This window comes from Phyllobates terribilis, unplaced genomic scaffold (assembly GCF_046119375.1).
Source record: "Phyllobates terribilis strain yellow unplaced genomic scaffold, ASM4611937v1 Scaffold_9__5_contigs__length_417890890, whole genome shotgun sequence".
Classification (NCBI taxonomy): Eukaryota; Metazoa; Chordata; class Amphibia; order Anura; family Dendrobatidae; genus Phyllobates; species Phyllobates terribilis.
This window is the reverse complement of record NW_027362769.1, coordinates 115,188,398-115,210,023: the sequence shown is the minus strand read 5'-3', so window position 1 is coordinate 115,210,023 and position 21,626 is coordinate 115,188,398. Positions and strand designations below refer to the sequence as shown.

General features: G+C 40.4%; 1 protein-coding gene across 1 annotated transcript in view; it reads left to right on the top strand.

Moving 5' to 3' along the window:
• MYO3B (myosin IIIB) overlaps positions 1-21,626 on the top strand; it is a 263,260-nt gene that overhangs the window by 128,603 nt on the left and 113,031 nt on the right. Inside the window, exons 16-20 of the mRNA XM_073646976.1 lie at positions 152-229; positions 2,607-2,812; positions 13,112-13,223; positions 18,677-18,839; positions 21,194-21,274. Of these exons, the coding sequence (XP_073503077.1) occupies positions 152-229; positions 2,607-2,812; positions 13,112-13,223; positions 18,677-18,839; positions 21,194-21,274 (640 nt within the window). The remainder of the gene's footprint in view (positions 1-151; positions 230-2,606; positions 2,813-13,111; positions 13,224-18,676; positions 18,840-21,193; positions 21,275-21,626) is intronic.

Genomic DNA, 21,626 nt, shown 5'->3' with positions numbered 1-21,626 from the left:
CAGTAACAAGCCTCATGCCACGTGGCACTTAGTGTTCTCCCGTGATCCATGTGCTTCCTCAGAGTAGTTACGGAGGTTGGAATCATTGAAGGCTTTACACCCTTCTGTATAATGACTGCCTCATATAAACATTTTCTCATTTTTCAATTAGGTTGACACAATGGAAATGATGAGGCATCCGGAAGAAACGACAAATATGAAAAGACAGACTGTGGCTTCCTATTTTAGGGTTGGTAGACTTTTCTTACATCCTGAAATTATTGTAACTAAAGATTCCAATATGTACAAGCATCTGTATATAAACACAGATGAGAGTTGTAGAAAATAATTAAGATCCACTCAGTAGTTATGGAGTTGTATGAACAACTCATCCATATAAAGTGAGGCAGGGTTCAGATATATCTGTTGCAACAGGCTCTGGTTTTTGGGTCTGATGCTACTCAGATCAACCAGGTATACCAATTTTTTTGCTTCCAGAAAGAGAATTGTAATATTTCAAAGCCTCCAATCGCCCTGAAAAGCCATGTGTAACACTCTGGGGTCTCCTAGGACTGTATCCAACCCTTTTCAAGCTCTTTAACACAAACAGAGCCTTAGTAATATCAATGTTACTTAACTATAGAAATGGATGGTAACTCGGTACTAACCACAGCGCACTGACAGACTTTTAATGTTTTGATTATATAAAAAAAAAGACCAAAAATTATCCTTATTAGTCATTTGTGATTAGGCTGACCATTTTTTTGCAGAAATCTGACGCAAACTTACGGTGTCACTGACAGAGGTAACATCATCTTGCTGTGACTGAGACAAGTGATGTACTATGTATTCCATAATGCCCTCTGCTTCATCCCCTCTGATACACTTGCCAGAGGCAACGGAGGTTGATTATGACCCGTGTTTGATAGTACTACTGACTAGACAGCTGCTGCCAGTGGTGGTGGTTCTTCTGCTGCTGCAGGTGGCTGCCACATTCTTAGCCGAGATACAGTATATATTTTTTCTTTTACACTACACTACCCTATCCATTGCCACTTTTTCTATTACCATACATTTTGTACCAAACAAAAATTAACTTTGGACAATCTTTTCAATTCAAATTATTCAAGCCTTGCAAAAAAGGATGTAACAAGAAATGCTGGGCAGGAATACGTACAGAAAACAAAATGTGAAATCAGGTTGCAGTATGGGTGTGTTGTGTATGATTGTCAAATTGGACTAATAAAACAGGTAAGCAAATACCAACATGCAAAGTTAAATGTCTAAATTTTTTTAAAAAATGTTGCTTCTTTTTTTTTTTTACAAAATGTAACCCCTTTCTTAAAAATGACATAAGAGATACTAGGTAGGTACATGTGAAAAAACAGCACCTGTAGCAGGGCACTGTATTGGTGTTGTGTGTACGGATGTAAACTTAAAAAAAAATTTTTTTTTTTGCGATACTCATACTTTGTTTTTTTAAAATGCACAAGAAAATTCCCCAGAGTCCAGAAATTTAAATGTGACTGTCTAACTCATTATTCCTCCAGTACAGTTTATTGTGACAAGAAAGCAGACAGTTCGGACACTAATTTCAGGATTTTTTTTTCTGTAAAAACTCTTGTGCTGCCTGGCTGCTGCTTTCTAGTGCATTATAAGTAAGGAAAAAAATGTGTAATTGTAAATCAGATGCAGCAGGACAGGTGACAGCTTCACTATATTACAGATCACTGAGTCTTCTATTGCTGCTGGCACTTTTCCTTTCTCTCTCTCCCCCTATCAATTCAATCTCTGTATATTTCCCAGACTACTACTCTCATCTTCTTTACATGCTTCAGTTATGAAACACATTACTGACTGAAGTGTTTACTGCCTGAAGTGTTTATCCAATATTTTAGGGCTTTCTCTTCCCATCTCTATTGTTGTGCTATGAGCTCAGATGACCAATCAATATTCTGAATAACCTTAAAAGAGTTGCTGCATTCCCTGCCTCTGCTTTTAAACAGGCTACAATAGTTCCTCTTGATTGACTGTGATATAACTTGTGATGTGATAGCTGTAAGATATTATGAGGGAGCCCACGTGATGTTAACCTTCTGTGGATGAATCAGTCTTCTCCATTGTGTAAAAACTGTGGAGGGCATTTTTTTGACAATTTGCACGAATCGAAAATTGTTCAAATTTGTCGGGACCTGTGAATTTCATAAAATTCAACTCAAATTTCATTCACATCAAATCGATTCGCTCATCTTTAATCAGTTGCCATCAGGCTTTTCCACATTTTCTCATAGGTGTTGAATGGAGCTTCATCCCAATGTTGAGATATTGTCTTCAGGCCTCCGGATTTGCATCGGCACCTGTCTGTCGCAAATACTGATGAGCCCGGCAGTTGGGAACGATACCTTGGCAAACAATGGGATCAGTTCCTCCAACAATTTCCATCCATCGTTTTTGATAAACAAACACTGGATAGAAACTACAACACAGTACCAGAAAAATGTGAACCCCAGCCTAAAAGTGTTATTTAAGAAGTATAAAGTTATCCCCTATCCTTGCAAGCATTCGAAAAGGGACTATCTTTCAATTTATCTTTCTCTATATTCTGTGTATTCTTTTTTCTTGCATAGTACTCACTCATGGACTTGTTATCCAAAATGGTGGTTGGACAGCCTCATTTTGTCCGATGCATTAAACCAAATGATGATCGAGAAGCTATGAAGTTCTGTCGGGAAAGAGTGCTCATGCAATTGCGCTACACAGGGATTCTGGAAACCGTCAATATTCGAAGACAGGGATATTCACACCGTATTTTGTTTGATGAATTCCTGAAAAGGTAAATAAGGCAGAAAAAAAATGTGAAATCTTTATTGTTGGATGCAGCAATGTGCCAATATTTTGTATCCACTCCTTTCTCTGTTTGTTCTGTCCAAAATGTGAGCCAGGCAAAAGGCTTAGCAGCACTATTACTTAAGTAATTAAATCTCACCACTTCAAGCAACCAGGTCAAGGAGGTAATGGACCCTGAGTTTTTGTCCAAATTTGTAGAATTGGAGAAGATTTACTAAAGTTTAGACAGTGTAAACTTAGACTAGACAGTCTGAAAATGCTCCAGATTTATCACAGTGACTCGTGCTTGATGATAAAATTGAAGCATCTCTAGAATGTCTAGTCTAAGATTGCACCACCTATTAGTTGGCTTATTTTGCACCAAATTTATAAATATACAGTATATATAATTTTAGATATGTACATGTGTACGGTACAGACCAAAAGTTTGGACACACCTTCTCATTTAAAGATTTTTCTGTATTTTCATGACTATGAAAATTGTACATTCACACTGAAGGCATCAAAACTATGAATTAACACATGTGGAATTATATACTTAACAAAAAAGTGTGAAACAACTGAAAATATGTCTTATATTCTAGGTTCTTCAAAGTAGCCACCTTTTGCTTTGATGACTGCTTTGCACACTATTGGCATTCTCTTGATGAGCTTCAAGAGGTAGTCACCGGAAATGGTCTTCCAACAATCTTGAAGGCGTTCCCACAGATGCTTAGCACTTGTTGGCCCTTTTGCCTTCACTCTGCGGTCCAGCTCACCCCAAACCATCTTGATTGGGTTCAGGTCTGGTGACTGTGGAGGCCAGGTCATCTGGCGTAGCACCCCATCACTCTCCTTCTTGGTCAAATAGCCCTTACACAGCCTGGAGGTTTGATTGGGGTCATTGTCCTGTTGAAAAATAAATGATGGTCCATCTAAGCGCAAACCGGATGGAATAGCATGCGGCTACAAGATGCTGTGGTAGCCATGCTGGTTCAGTATTCCTTCAATTTTGAATAAATCCCCAACAGTGTCACCAGCAAAGCACCCCCACACCATCACACCTCCTCCTCCATGCTTCACGGTGGGAACCAGGCATGTAGAGTCCATCCGTTCACCTTTTCTGCGTCGCACAAAGACACGGTGGTTGGAACCAAAGATCTCGAATTTGGACTCATCAGACCAAAGCACAGATTTCCACTGGTCTGATGTCCATTCCTTGTGTTCTTTAGCCCAAACAAGTCTCTTCTGCTTGTTGCCTGTCCTTAGCAGTGGTTTCCTAGCAGCTATTTTACCATGAAGGCCTGCTGCACAAAGTCTCCTCTTAACAGTTGTTGAAGAGATGTGTCTGCTGCTAGAACTCTGTGTGGCATTGACCTGGTCTCTAATCTGAGCTGCTGTTAACCTGCGATTTCTGAGGCTGGTGACTCGGATAAACTTATCCTCAGAAGCAGAGGTGACTCTTGGTCTTCCTTTCCTGGGGCGGTCCTCATGTGAGCCAGTTTCTTTGTAGCGCTTGATGGTTTTTGCAACTACACTTGGGGACACTTTCAAAGTTTTCCCAATTTTTCGGACTGACTGACCTTCATTCCTTAAAGTAATGATAGCCACTCGTTTTTCTTTACTTAGCTGCTTTTTTCTTGCCATAATACAAATTCTAACAGTCTATTCAGTAGGACTATCAGCTGTGTATCCACCAGACTTCTGCACAACACAACTGATGGTCCCAACCCCATTTATAAGGCAAGAAATCCCACTTATTAAACCTGACAGGGCACACCTGTGAAGTGAAAATCATTTCCGGTGACTACCTCTTGAAGCTCATCAAGAGAATGCCAAGAGTGTGCAAAGCAGTCATCAAAGCAAAAGGTGGCTACTTTGAAGAACCTAGAATATAAGACATATTTTCAGTTGTTTCACACTTTTTTGTTAAGTATATAATTCCACATGTGTTAATTCATAGTTTTGATGCCTTCAGTGTGAATGTACAATTTTCATAGTCATGAAAATACAGCAAAATCTTTAAATGAGAAGGTGTGTCCAAACTTTTGGTCTGTACTGTATATATATATATATATATATATATATATATATATATATGTATACACAATTTTTGTACACAATGTCACAATGTAGGTTTTGGCTTCTTTCCAGACAAGCATTGTTAACTTTCCGATAGGTCATGCCCCGTTATGGGGCCAGTCAAATAAAGCCATGGCTCAAATTTAACTAGAATTGTAAGCATTAAGCATATTAAATTTGCCCCATTATTTCTGTAGTTTACATGAGCAGTCTAAGAAACTGGTGATTTTTTTGGAGTTTTTTTTTCAGGTTTAATATCCTTCTTCATTCTATATGCAGTGGCCCAAAAGTGGGCACCTTATTTTAAAGTATTAGAGTTGTATTATTTTTTTTATGTAGCACCATTGTGTCATTTTTAACACATAAAAAGTAATCTAATTTTTAAGAAAACATATTTGAGAAGTTACATTCCAAATGTGCAAAAAAAAACTGTTTTTTATGTCTTACACCATATTTATTATGTGTTCTAGAAACTTTATGTGGCATGCTGGAAAGAGGACATGGCCATGGTGTGACACTGTGCAGCAAAAAAATTGCACCAAAATTTTGCTACAAATTTCTGGCAAACAATAAGCTAACTGATTGGCATAAACTATTGTGATGAATCTGGCGCATTGTAAGACTATCTAGTCTATGCTTTTGCTAACAATTGGACAGTATTGATACAGATGCCCCATTGTTTTCAGGGAGCAAGTGAAGCTATGATGATACAGCAAGGTGCCATCTGACATCTTTTTTTTACTATATATACAAACCTGTCTGACGTGGCCAATAGACATAGTGTGCAAAGGTCCTAACAATGCCACCTTGCTGACCCATTTGTTCACACACTCATATTCAAGGAGCCTGATATAAAACATTTAAACCAAATATTAAAAGTGTTATCCAATTACAGAGGCATTGGTGTTTTTTATACTTGGTTCCAGCAGCCATTTTTCCCCAGGTGCTGACAGAAAGTGCAGCTATATTTGTTTTCCTCTTTGAATAAGCTTCTCAGTAAAATATTGTGTTATATATTTATTGATCAAAATTGATTAAAAATACTGACTAAGTTATTGCTGTCTGTTTCTGCTAAACCAGCTGAAAGGTGCCAATGTGAACCTTTAACACATCCACTCCAAGTCCGGCACCTAGAGATAAATCTGGCTCAATTTATTATCCACTTAGTTTAAAAAATTCACAAAAGGACAAGTTGCTGCAGCTTCTGTGTTTTGGGTGTTATTCACACTCTTATCTATTATCCATTTAACTAAGTTGATAATAAATTTAGCACGTTTTATCGCCTGATGTCGGATTCAAAATGGATGTTCAATGGTTGTTCTGAAGCCAGAGGTCAAGACAAAGCAGGGAACTCCGATTTTGGCTTGGGGTGAGTTGTTGCAGACTTTTTTGCTTACCTGATATGGCTGCACTTGCACTTTTGGTGGGATTAACCAGCAAATGAATGTGTATAGATCTTCATGACCAGGGGCGGAAATATCATTGGTGTAGACGCACAGGTGCCTTTACCACTTCCAAATCAGCGTGCAGCTACTCTCAGACAGCATTATTGTACAGCAAAGGGCCTATATACTGTTCTTGCACAAGGGCCCTTTTCTGTCTGTGTCCGCTACTGTTCATGACTGTAACCGAACGGCAGATGTCGTGAGGGAAAAAGACAGATCTGATTTGTGCATTTCAGCTTTTTGATCCTTTTCTCTCCATTGCTTCTCCCCTCACCCCATTGAAATCAAACATTGACATCACAGAGGGAAGTAATCTGCTCCATTCGTCAAAATTGGGGGCTCTTGCACTGGCGGATCGGTCTATCAATGTTTATTTGTAGGGTCAGCATCTAATACCACATTTCTCCTCCAGTAGTCACTGCAGGATTAATGCAAAGCCAACTTTAAACTTCTGGTGTCAGAAGTTGGACCTCAGCTAATCGCCAACTTGCCACCTTCAATAAAAATGGGTTGTCAAGATGGGAAAATTACTTTAAGGGGAACCTGTCAGGACAATTTTACTACAAAACTAATGCTATGGATGTGTAAATTCTAGTAAAATAATAAAAACAATATCTGTTTTATAGTAATTCTATGAGTCAATGGGGAGAAATCAAGCTTTAAAGCCACATGCAAATTAGCCTGGAAGTGCAGTTAGGTATGTGGGAAGCACTTCCTGGCTAATTTGCATGTGGCATCAACACTTGATATTTCAGCCCTGGCACCTCGGATTACTACAAGACAGGTATCATTTTAATTGTTGCACAAGGGCCTATTCAGTCATGCCACTTGTTTCAATACTAAAATTGTTGTGAGAGGTTCCCTTTAAGATTTTGCATTGTATCCATGTATTGAATGTACATTATATATAGATATTTAGGTGTCAGCAGGTGAATAATATATAAAACCACTTTGAAGTGATAAAGGAAGCACATGCAGCGAATTGAAATAATACCCAAAGTGAATTTTCTCCTCGTCTGATAAACACTGATTTTTTTTTTTCCCCGCACCCGTCTCCGCTAATAGTTTATAAATTGCAATTGTCACATAAACATGGTCTATGGATACCAAGGGGGAAACCTGCTAACTCATCCATTTTGTTTGTACAGGAATAAAAAAAAAAAGGATCAAAGCAGCAATTAAGTTTGGGGCTTAAGGATCTTTCATATCCTCAGATTTACCATACGGATGTGACTCTTGTTCATTCTTGCCTAATGGGTTTTTGAATATGAACAAAGAAGTGTCAATCTGTTTAGCATTTGATCTGCTCTTCTGAATATTTGAGGAATTTCATGGATCACCAGCTAATGTATTTATCTATTCCCAATATTTCACTTAAAGGAACCTTCTGCAAAGCTTTAATTACGCTCTGAGCACAGAAAATATTGGGTGCAAATTCAGCAAGGGCTTGTCAGTATCTCATATCTCCAGATATAGGAACTGAAAGACAGTGATAATTGTAAGATTTTATAGTTATCATATATATTCAAAGGGAAAATTCTGCTCTGTTATATAAGGTATATATATATATATATATATATATATATATATATATATATATATATATATATATATATACACTGCTCAAAAAAATAAAGGGAACACTGAAATAACACATCCTAGATCTGAATGAATGAAATATTCTCATTGAATACTTTGTTCTGTACAAAGTTGAATGTGCTGACAACAAAATCACACAAAAATCATCAATGGAAATCAAATTTATTAACCAATGGAGGCCTGGATTTTGAGTCACCCCCAAAATTAAAGTGGAAAAACACACTACAGGCTGATCCAACTTTGATGTAATGTCCTTAAAACAACTCAAAATGAGGCTCAGTATTGTGTGTGGCCTTCACTTGCCTGTGTGATGCTCACAGCCCTACCCTGGGAAGATGGGGGGTACTTGGAGCCGGGTCAGATGTCTGGTGGGTTATAGCCGTGGCCTGGACCCGTTCCGTGCCCAGGGCCGTCACATTAAAAAAAAAGGATGTAATGGGCTGACAGGGTTAATGTTCATCGAGTGGTAAAATCGACTACGCCACCTGTGGTACCTGGTGAAGGCCACCAGCGCTGCCGCAGTCCTCTGAGGCGGGATGTTGTGGCAGCCGAAGTGGATACTACTCCCCACAGGCGGAGCAGGGCCTCAGGGCAGAGACGCTGATGGAGGGAGTTGTAGTGGAGGAGGTCTGGTGTTGCGTGATGCGTTGCAGAAATAAAGAGCCCAGAGGCCATAGGGGTTGACTTCCAGGGTTTTTACTCACGGTAGAGCATGCAGCTGCAAGGCTTCTCCCTGCTCCTCACGGGGTTCTGCGGTCACCAGGGCCGGGGGTCCGACAACCTCCGAATAATTCAAGTGCTTAGTCAGGACCCCGCACCAGAATGTTCCTAGACTTTGACCGGGTTGAGACAGCCGTTAACTCAGACCCGCTCCTCGACTCAAGGCCAGAGCACGAGGACCGTGTCCCCATCAACTGCAGGTTCACACAGAAAGCCACGTTCAGTGATGAAGATCACAATCAAAAGACCATAAGCCCAAGATGGCTGTTTATTAAATATGAATTATTAAGTGTAACCTATATGTGCGTCCTCCACCCACTACATGATTCCCCCTATCTTTTGGTTCCCCAATCTCCACTTATCCCGAATGGGGCAGCACACTGGTGCCTATTAGCCCCCCCCCCGAGGTGGGAGAAGTGTGGTGTTGGATGTAGAGGTGGGGTCCTGACGATTGCACCATCCTTACCTCGAAGGGGAGATACCACACTCCATTAAAGAGGTGCAGCATCTCTGTGGCGGTCGAACCCCCAGGGGCGCCACACCTGTATGACCTCCCTACAACGCCTGGGCATGCTCCTGATGGAGTTGTGGATGGTCTCCTGTGGGATCTCCTCCCAGACCTGGACTAAAGCATCCGCCAACTCCTGGACAGTCTGTGGTGCAACGTGACGTTGGTGGATGGAGCGAGACATGATGTCCCAGATGTGCTCAATCGGATTCAGGCCTGGAGAACGGGCGGGCCAGTCCATAGCTTCAATGCCTTCATCTTGCAGGAACTGCTGACACACTCCAGCCACATGAGGTCTGGCACTCTTCTGCATTAGGAGGAACCCAGGGCCAACCGCACCAGCATATGGTCTCACAAGGGGTCTGAGGATCTCATCTCGGTACCTAATGGCAGTCAGGCTACCTCTGGCGAGCACATGGAGGGCTGTGTGGCCCTCCAAAAAAATGCCACCCCACACCATTACTGACCCACTGCCAAACTGGTCATGCTGAAGGATGTTGCAGGCAGCAGATCGCTCTCCACGGCGTCTCCAGACTCTGTCACGTCTGTCACATGTGCTCAGTGTGAACCTTATTTCATCTGTGAAGAGCACAGGGCGCCAGTGTCGACTTTGCAAATCCTGGTGTTCTGTGGCAAATGCCAAGCGTCCTGCACGGTGTTGGGCTGTGAGCACAACCCCCATCTGTGGACATCGGGCCCTCATACCACCCTCATGGAGTCGATTTCTAACCGTTTGTGCAGACACATGTACATTTGTGGCCTACTGGAGGTCATTTTGCAGGGCTCTGGCAGTGCTCCTCCTGTTCCTCCTTGCACAAATGCGGAGGTAGCGTTCCTGCTGCTGGGTTGTTGCCCTCCTACGGCCCCCTCCATGTCTCCTGGTGTACTGGCCTGTCTCCTGGTAGCGCCTCCAGCCTCTGGACACTACGCTGACAAGCACAGCAAACCTTCTTGCCACAGCTCGCATTAATGTGCCATCCTGGATGAGCTGCCTACCTGAGCAACTTCTGTGGGTTGTAGAGTCTGACTCATGCTACCACGAGTGTGAAAGCACAACCAACATTCAAAAGTGACCAAAACATCAGCCAGAAAGCATTGGTACTGAGATGTGGTCTGTGGTCCCCACCTGCAGAACCACTCCTTTGTTGAGGGTGTCTTGATAATTGCCAATAATTTCCATCTATTGTCTATTCCATTTGCACAACAGCATGTGAAATTGATTGTCAATCAGTGTTGCTTCCTAAGTGGACAGTTTGATTTCACAGAAGTTTGATTTACTTGGAGTTATATTATGTTGTTTAAGTGTTCCCTTTATTTTTTTGAGCAGTGTATATATATTACTGAGCTGACTACTGTGCAATATCAGGACTAATGTTAAAGATAATGGGTCATTGGACAATCACAATGGAGGGCACTTGTTTGTCATTTTTTAGTTTATCACATATATAAAATAATGATAGCCCCTCATGATGCCTAAATAATAACTCCCTACAGAAGTGAAATATTAACACAAATATTAGTACCCTATAAGGCCCGCTGCCCATATGACACAGAAATACATTGTCCACCCTTAGCAAATGGCCCTGAGCAAAGCCTCACTTTTTAGGCTCACTTCCATCCTGACTTTCTGTTTGTCTGCTTTTAGAAAAAAAAACAAATGGAATTAATGTCAAAATGGATTAGTTGCATAAGGATCCCATCAAAGAAAGGTGCGCCTTGTCGTGGTTGGTGGCCAATTTGTGCACTAACTATCTCAATTTTTTAAGTATATTCTGATGTACAATAAAAAATTATATTGTGGTATCGTGTTAGCCAGAAAAATCTATGTAAATACTTTTATGCCCAAAAATGACAAAAGTATTCTCGGAGTGATACCTCTATTGACTAATCAGAAAAAATATATATTTGCAAGCTTTCATAGCACATGGGCACCTTCTTCAGAAGGGCCTGAACAAGTAGCCCCTGTGCTCTGAAAGCTTGCAAATATATATTTTTGGGGTATAAAAGTATTTACATCGATAAATATATTCTGTGTGGCAGTAATGCAGTTTATAATTAATATATTCCATATTTGTATATATCTACATAACTGATGCAAATGGAAGCGTGGAAGCCCCGTTAATTATGGGGTCCATTTTGCTTTTGCTTTTAGAATTGAAGAAAAAGTGCATTATGGAGGACTTTTGCTTTCTTACTAAGAAAACAACGGAAAAATGGAAACCAGACAGACCCCAAAATAATCAATTGAGCCCCTGTGCTTCCATTTGCATCAGTTAGCAAATGAGACAATTTTGGCATGTAGTCTTATCTGTTCTTAAAAACGGAAGAGACAAACGGAATATCAATTTTGAAAATGTGAACATAAGTTTGAGAGAGTGAACTGAGTTCAACAACACTTTCATCTGAGTAGATCGAGCATCTTGAAGACTTGATCTGCAGCTTTATTCTGATCAGACATAATATAAAACCACTTACCGGTGAAGTCAATAACATTGATTTATATAGTAGAAACACCATGTTAGACCGGAGTCACATGACTGTATATTCTCTCATCCGAGAAAATTGGTCCAATTATGCTAATCACACTCTGATGCGAGCATGATCATACTGTGATCCGATTTTCTCGGATGAGGAGAAGATGGAAAAAAAAATGACTCCATGTTCTCCATTCTGTCAGTCTGTGAAAATCGTACTGCACTCAGATGTCATCTGAGTGCAGTCCGATGGTTTCCATGGACTCATTTACTTGCATGGCCGAGTTTTATCCACACGTCGGATGCAAATCCGGCATGCTGTGATTTTTTTCCTCGGACACTGTCCAAAGAAAAAAAATCGGACATGTGCACAGCCCCTTATAATAACATTGGTCTGAGTGCGATTCGATGTTTATTCAAATCGCACTAGGCCCGAAAATACGGTCATCTGCACGAGCCCTTACAGGAATATATTGGCAGCTAGTAATTCTTCAATTCTTAAAGCTAAGTATGTTGGAAGCAAGAAAAAGAATCAAGCATAGGAATCCAAGCAACCAGCAAGAGACAAATTGATAACTTGCTAGCAGAGGTTAAAGGTCTAAGTGATCTGGCGCTCCAGAAGGCAACCACCATCGGATAAAAAAGTTTTATTTAAAAATAGAGGAAAATAAAATATTTTATATATTTTTAAATAAAACTTTTTTATCTTATGGTGGTAGCCTTCTGGAGCACCAGATCACCTAGACCTTTAACCTCTGCTAGCAAGTTATCAATTTTTTTGCTGGTTGCCGGGCTATATAGGAGCCCAGATAGTTTATTTCAGGGGAAATATCGATCTGGCATGTCTGATTATACTGACGATTGTGTTGTCTCCCAGAGATAATCCTCCACCAGCGATATCTGACTAGAGAACACAGGAGCGCTCGACCAAACAAGTGTCTATATAACGTGCATGTAACTTGAGTGCCATTGATATTAGATGATAAAATATATCCACTCTTCTATATTCAAGCTGACTCAGTTCCCTTGAATTACTTTACATGACCATCAGAGTCTGCCGGTAACATTATGGATGTACGGTATACACCTATTGCGTATATGGTTCTAGATATCCATGCTAAAGATTCATTCCCTTACATAACTTTCTATAGAAAAAGCAAATAGAATGGCATGAATTTGTCCAGATCATTTTCTTCCCTTAATTTTTTTATGCAGTAGGAATGTTTGAGTGCTGTATCCAGTATAGTAAGTCAGCCTCATCTAAGGCCCTGTGCACACTACATTTACGCAGCACATCTGGGGGTTCTGATAGAATCCCTGAAACAAACAGGATTCAGATGGAGCCCTTGACACAACCATAGGATTTAATTACATTTGATAATGTTCTTTTGCCGCGTGGTATAATTGAGGAAATATATTAAATGTATTTTATTTTTATGATATTGGAAGAATTTATGTCTGTATTCTTCTTCTTCTAGGTATTACTATCTTGCATTCAGAGCTCACCAGAATCCTCCACCAACAAAAGAAAGTTGTGCTGCAATTCTAGAAAGAGCTAAACTTGAAAAGTGGGTACTTGGAAAAACTAAGGTAAATCTGTGATTCTGTTTATCTTAAAAGAGTCATAACAGCTCTTATATTTCCTTACATTAAAGGGGTTTTCCATCCTTAGGCTACAAGTCTGCAGTCACTCTATATAACTGCAGACTTGTTAGTCCTCACATCGCATGTACTGAGTGCTGTGAGGATTCTCCGGTGTTGGCGCCAGGAGCAGCTTGTGCGTGACTGCATACATACAGTTACGTGCAGACTAGACGTCCGTGGCCTCAGTCAATACAAATGAATTGAGTGAGGCCGGACACGTCTAGTTGGAATGTGGCTAGAAGTATGCAAATGGCATACTTGTAATAACATGACTGCCAGCACAGTCTGCAATCAAATGCCGAACAACCCCTTTAAGGTTGGGTTCTACCTACTTGTGAAGTAACCCTCTGATTCCCATTGGCATTTATGCAAAGACATACAGTACAGACCAAAAGTTTGGACACACCTTCTCATTTAAAGATTTTTCTGTATTTTCATGACTATGAAAATTGTACATTCACACTGAAGTCATCAAAACTATGAATTAACACATCTGGAATTATATACTTAACAAAAAAAGTGTGAAACAACTGAAAATATGTCTTATATTCTAGGTTCTTCAAAGTAACCACCTTTTGCTTTGATGACTGCTTTGCTCACTCTTGGCATTCTCTTGATGAGCTTCAAGAGGTAGTCACCGGAAATGGTTTTCACTTCACAGGTGTGCCCTGTCAGGTTTAATAAGTGGGATTTCTTGCCTTATAAATGGGGTTGGGACCATCAGTTGTGTTGTGCAGAAGTCAGGTGGATACACAGCTGATAGTCCTACTGAATAGACTGTTAGAATTTGTATTATGGCAAGAAAAAAGCAGCTAAGTAAAGAAAAATGAGTGGCCATCATTACTTTAAGAAATGAAGGTCAGTTAGTGCGAAAAATTGGGCAAACTTTGAATGTGTCCCCAAGTGCAGTTGCAAAAACCATCAAGCGCTACAAAGAAACTGGCTTACATGAGGACCGCCCCAGGAAAGGAAGACCAAGAGTCACCTCTGCTTCTGAGGATAAGTTTATCCGAGTCACCAGCCTCAGAAATCGCAGGTTAACAGCAGCTCAGATTAGAGACCAGGTCAATGCCACACAGAGTTCAAGCAGCAGACACATCTCTTCAACAACTGTTAAGAGGAGACTTTGTGCAGCAGGCCTTCATGGTAAAATAGCTGCTAGGAAACCACTGCTAAGGACAGGCAACAAGCAGAAGAGACTTGTTTGGGCTAAAAAACACAAGCAATGGACATTAGACCAGTGGAAATCTGTGCTTTAGTCTGATGAGTCCAAATTTGAGATCTTTGGTTCCAACCACCGTGTCTTTGTGCGACGCAGAAAAGGTGAACGGATGGACTCTACATGCCTGGTTCCCACCGTGAAGCATAGAGGAGAAGGTGTGATGGTGTGCGGGTGCTTTGCTGGTGACACTGTTGGGGATATATTCAAAACTGAAGGCATACTGAACCAGCATGGCTACCACAGCATCTTGCAGCGGCATGCTATTCCATCCAGTTTGCGTTTAGTTGGACCATCATTTATTTTTCAACAGGACAATGACCCCAAACACACCTCCAGGCTGTGTAAGGGCTTTTTGACCAAGAAGGAGAGTGATGGGGTGCTACGTCAGATGTCCTGGCCTCCAGTCACCAGACCTGAACCCAATCGACATGGTTTGGGGTGAGCTGGACTGCAGAGTGAAGGCAAAAGGGCCAACAAGTGCTAAGCATCTCTGGGAACTCCTTCAAGATTGTTGGAAGACCATTTCCGGTGACTACCTCTTGAAGCTCATCAAGAGAATGCCAAGAGTGCGCAAAGCAGTCATCAAAGCAAAAGGTGGCTACTTTGAAGAACCTAGAATATAAGACATATTTTCAGTTGTTTCACACTTTTTTGTTAAGTATATAATTCCACATGTGTTAATTCATAGTTTTGATGCCTTCAGTGTGAATGTACAATTTTCATAGTCATGAAAATACAGAAAAATCTTTAAATGAGAAGGTGTGTCCAAACTTTTGGTCTGTACTGTAACTTGAAGCTCCTGTCCAAAAAAGCTAAATACGTAAAAAAAACAAAAACAAACGCATTTTAATACATTACTTTTTATATGACAACGAGGCATGTGGATCTGGATGCAACTGCTAGCTCTGCACCCCCTATAATTACACTCCTGTGCCTATTCAAAATTGGTGGCTATCAGCTGAGCGCTCCTGTGTTCTCTATGAGATAGCTGCCGACTAACACTTTGGACGAAGGCTTTTCTCTGGGAGACCAATGTAATCGGCAGTCCAAAATTGCACATGCGCGCTCGACAACTCTCCTGACCATTAGCCAACCAGTCGATATTGGCGAGTTTGGATGACATTAGTCTAATGTATATGTTGCCTTTAAGGTGCCCATACACATTAGAAAGGTGATAGCTGTTGGCTGGCGATCAATTTCTATCTCTTCTGACTTGGCAGGAGAATGTTCCAGACTTGAAATGTTTGGCTCAGACTCCTGTGTTCTTCATGAGAGTGCCACTGCCAGAATCTTCTGGCAGCAGTTTATCTCCAAGAGGATGAAATGAAATTATGGAGGCTGGATCCTTCTCTCACTCAACACCATCTGTCGAGGAAGAGTTGGGGTGTAACCATACACATTGGATTTGTGGCTGAAACACCCTATTTTGGCGGGTTTTATCGACTTTGATTTAATGTATACAAGCCCTAACCTTGCACTGTCTAAAAATTATCCAAGATTAGTAAATCTGTCTCTATGTGCATAGAAAGTTGGCTGTTAAGTTTCACAGCTGTTTCTCCCTGGAACACAATCAGGGTATAAATAGTTATGTGGAACATTTTCCAGCCAAGGTTTAAAAAGGACCTGTCACTTGCCCAAAAATATTGACTTAAATACCTTGTAAAAATCCCAGAGCTTCCTTGATTCTTCCACTCTTTTCCGTTTTACGCTGCATCGCTCCATTGCAGAAATATTCACATTTGTTGCTTTTGGAGCGCAGTATGTGAAATCTCTGTTTGCAGACCAACTGGGCGTTTCTTAAGAGTCTTCTCTGGGGGCGTGCACTTTCACCCCTCCTTCCTAAACTCTGACAATCACATCTCTGCAGCAGTCTAGCTATGATTGGCAGTGTCTGGAAGGGAAAGGTGAAAGTGTACACCTACAGAGAATACTCGGAAGAAACTCTCAGTTGATCTTACAAGCAGAGATTTCACATACTGTGCTCCAAAAGAAACAAATGTGATTATCTAGGCAATGGATCAACACGGCACAAAACAGAAAAAAGCAGCAGATTTAGGGAGCTGAGATTTTTACAAGGTATTTGAATCAAAGTTTTAAGCAAGTGTTAGGTCCTCTTTAAAATAGGAATATGACAATTTTAGTAAGCTTAATAATACTTATACTGTTTCATAAGCAGATAACATTTCATGAACTGTCAATTAAGCATTAGGTCAGACGCCACTAACATTGTTGTACAGATTAAAATAATGACTGAACTGGTGATTGGAGTGGGTCACCACGGCTTTTATTAAATTAATCACTTACCGTTGACTATTAACAGGTCAACTGAAGAACCAACTAGCCAAAAAGGCAAATTTCACTACACTCTGTGTCAACCAAAGGGGCATGAAAATACACTTTGGTTTGCTCACAAAATGCATCCCTGATTTGTCGTAAAGGGATTGTATGATGTTCACTTGTTACTACAAAAATATTGCCCCTCTTGTCCATGTGTTGTATTTGGTAACGAATCTCTACAGCATTTATGATGATAGTGTAATATTGGGCAATGAGGATTTAACCTTATCCTACACATTGTCTAATATAAACATATATAATTGGGAAAATATATAAGAGGATAAATGAGCAGAAGGGCACACATTGGAGCTCACAGCAAACTCAGTCAGGAAACAGTGAATCTGCCGGTCTACCTTTGGGTATGTGCACATGATGTCTTTTCCAGATGGATTCCACCGTGAAAACCACTTGAAAAACCTATCAGATAATACTCAAAAGAATGAAGATATGCATTTCTATGTAAAAAGAACACGCTGTTCATATGTTCGGGCTTTTGGACGTCTTTTAACTGCTTTGGGTTTTTAAAACGCCAAGAGGTTGAAAGTGAGCGGACCATCCCTCAGGCGTTTTCCGCTCTGAAGACTCTATTAAATTTATAAGAAGTCAATGGGTAAGCTCGAAAGACGTCCAGACATCTTTGGGTATGCTCACACTGAGTCTTTTTGCTGAGGTTTCACAGCAGAAACTGCACAGAAACCCCAAGTATTTGAGTTTTGAGATTTGAAGGAGGATTTAGAGAGTTTCCGCTCAGTTTCCTGCTTCAAATACTCTGCATAAAAACTCAGTGTGCACATAGCCTTCTGGTGCATTTTGGCATCATATTTGCTAGCAGTTTCTTCATTATTTTGGGAGAGAAAAAAAAACATGTTGCAAAAACCATGGGAAAAGCCTCTAAAAAAAAAAAATCGCCAATGGCCAAAACGCCAGGAAAGTGAGAACAAAACGAGCGAAGAAAAGACATAAAAGATGAGGAAGAATCTTCTGTTTCACATACTCTCTTGGTTCACCTGAGTTTAAAAGACATTGTGTGCACATACCCTTAGGCTATGTGCACGCGGAGTCTTTTTGCTGAGTTTACAGAGCAAAAAGTGGTATGTGCACATGGCGTCTTCTTCAGGTGGTTTCCGGCACTGAAACTACCTGAAAACTTATCAAAAACACATTCAAAAGAATGAACATATACATGTCTATGAAAAAAAACTTGTGCATATGTTCAGTTTTTGTTACTTCTTCTAAATCCTGAATGGTTAAAAGAAGTATCATATTTATTTTTCTGATGTCTTTAGAGCAGAAGCTACCTGCTCTCTTAATAGAGCCATAAGTAAAAAGGTGGCAGTGACGGAGCCGCCGTGAAAGCAACGGCAAAACAGCTGACGAATCCGATTCAGGAAAAAGCTGCCAGGAGGAGCTGAACAGATTGCTACGTAGATTTGTGAGAAAAGACCCATTATAACTTGTATGTCATTCATTGAAGTCTTTTCTTTTCATAGGAGTCCAGTGGGCGGTCCTAATCAGTGATTCACAGTTATCTCTTTATGTACACGTCTATTCACAAGGCTGTCAATCACTGATTATAACCGCCCACTGGACTCCTAAGTATAGAAAGAAATGGAATTTCAATGAATAAAATGAATACATTTCCTCACAAACCTATATATCATTTTGCTCAGCTTCTCCTGCTCTACCAATAGATTGCAAGGTATTTTCATGGTGGCATGTTATCTTTAAATCAAACCTCTCAAGGCATCACAATATATCCCGTATGTTCATGCAAGCACTGGTCAAATGTGACCGATAAACTGGAAAACTGTGTCATTCATAATTGTCTTTTTTGTTAAAGGTTTTCCTGAAATACTACCATGTGGAACAGCTCAACCTCCTACTGCGGGAAGTCATTGGCCGGGTAGTAGTGATGCAGGCCTATACCAAAGGATGGCTTGGTGCAAGAAGATATAGGAAAGTTAAAGAAAAGAGGGAAAAGAGTGCTACCTGTATCCAGGCCGGTAAATATTAATATAGCGTATAGATATCATTTGCTTTTTTTTTATCTATATGGCCACATAAGATCCTGGTGACTTCTAATCAGTGATGTAGCTTCAGATTCCATAGAGTAATGTCCATACATACTACTGTCTATACAAAGACCTCAGGTAGCATATGATAATTTACGCAATGAAAAAGTTTTACTACTCCGTCCCACTACCGTCCTATATCTTCCAGTGTCAAATACAATAAATCCCATTTCGCTATCTGCAGTTGCCACATATTCACCTATAAATCTAAGCATTCTACAAAGTCACTGGACAATGTCTTCAAATCGAGGAACATTTCACTGGCAACGAAGACACGGTTCGTACATAGTCTGGTCTTAACTGTAGTAACATGGATGCGAAACCTGGACGATAAAGAAACAAGCCAGAAGAAGAAATGTGGTGCTGGAGAAGGATGTTCTCAATACCATGGATGGCAAGAAGAACAAACAAATCAATTTTGGAACAAATGAAGCCAGACATGTCACTAGAAGCAAGGATCACCAAGCTACGACTTGCCTACTTTGGACACATCATCATACGAAGAGAGCAATCACTGGAGAAGGACATCATGGTTGGAAGAATAGATGGAACAAGGTGAAGAGGAAGATCAGCAACCCGATGACTTGATACAATGAAGATAACGGCAGAGAGGACCCTGGTGGACCTATCTAGACTTGCACAAGATCGATCTTCCTACAGAGCGTTCATCCATCATGTCAGCTTGGCTTGAGATCGATCTGAAGGCCGTTAAATAATAATAAATAATACACTTTCAAAGAAATGAAGGGATCACATAACTCACACATCTGTTGCGGAATAAGGAAAGATTCAAGTTAAAATTATTTACTGATGAAAATTGTGTAATTCAGTGAAAACAAAATGACAAATCAATGGTCAATGGAAACCAAAATCACCAACCAAGTGAGTGCTGGATTCCAAATCACCCCAAAAATCAAAGAAAAAAAAATGAAATTACTGGTGGATCCAATTTGTTTGAATTTCACCTAATAATGAGACGCAGTAGTGTGTACGACCCCACGTGCCTGTATGCACTCATGATAACATTTGGTCATACTCCTGATGAGACAAAGGATGGGGTTATGGGGTCTCCTCCTGGAGCAGGATCAGGGCATCAGTGATCTTCCGGACTGTCTGTGACTGTGTTGGTTGCTCTGATACATGTGTACAGAGGTTTTCATTTGGATTCTGGTCTGCAGAACGGGGGTCAGTCACTGGCATCAATACTTTCATCATCCTAGAACTGCCTACACACTCTGGTGACATAAGGCCGAGCATTGTACTCCCATAGGAGGAACGTAGGACCCACTGCTGGGGTCCGGGTAAGTGCTGGGGCCTAAGGCACCAGAGGGGCCTTGTCTGCCCAGATGTCAACTAGCCATAACGTAAAAAAGAATAATCATATTTGGTATCACCATGTGCGTAACTGTCTGAACTAATAAAATATCATAATGTTTATCCCATACAATGCATGATGAACTGAAAAAAATATTGAAATGGCAAACTGGCTGTTTTTTGTTCACTTTGCCTCTCAAAAAGATAATAAAACTATCAGAAAGCCATATGCACTTCAAAGTAATAATGATAGAAATTGCAGCGAGTACCGCATAAAACAAGCAACACAAGCTTTGATATAACTCTGTCAATCAAAAAAATACAAAACTCCTGGATGGCGAGCAAGAAAACTTAAAAGCAAGGAGTGGCCCACTGGGACAGTCACCCAAGGGCCCGTATAATCCTGGATCTTGAACTGCCCACTGCACAAGCCTAAGGAACGGAAATAGGTCTGAGGATTTCATCCTGGTACCCAACACCAGTTAGGCTACCATTGTGAAGGTTTGTGCCACCCTCCAAGAATATGCCTCCCCATACCATCACTAATTCACCGGCAAACTGGTGTGATGAATGAGATTAGAAGCAGTGTGATGTTCACTCTATTCAGACTTGCTGCTTCCTTGGTCATTTGCAGTTTGCCAATGAAACCTGGGAGCATATACTCGGCTTTACTACTGATTACCAGGAAGGTAGAGATTTGTAAGGAGCCAGTGGTGACACTGCAGGTTTCAGCGACATGTGGAAGTGGACAAGTGCCCTTTAAGTTGTTTTTCAAACTACTTACAATGTAAACTCATAAATTGTGTAACTACATGGGAAACTTAGTGAACTAACTTTTGGGCTCCACAATAGAGAACTACCAGTGCACCTGTGAACATGCATGTGTGCCTGGTAAACCATGCTGTATATGGTGAATGGGGTTGGAGGGCGTATATTCAGCTCAAGAATCACAAAAGCATTTTTCATTCCAGCATGGAGAGGATATGACGGTCGAAAGAAATTCCAGGAACTAAGAAACAGAAGAAATAAGGCTGCTGTTGTTATTCAAGCAGGTAATACATAGTAGACGATATCAGTTTTATGATCATACAAAGAAAACAGAGTAGCTCAATGGAGAGCTAAAAAGATTCATAAAGAGAATGCCAAGAGTGTGCAAAGCAGTCATCAAAGCAAAAGGTGGCTACTTTGAAGAACCTAGAATATAAGACAAATTTTCAGTTGTTTCACACTTTTTTGTTAAGTATATAATTCCACATGTGTTAATTCATAGTTTTGATGCCTTCAGTGTGAATGTACAATTTTCATAGTCATGAAAATACAGAAAAATCTTTAAATGAGAAGGTGGGTCCAAACTTTTGGTCTGTACTGTATATATATATATATATATATATATATATATATATA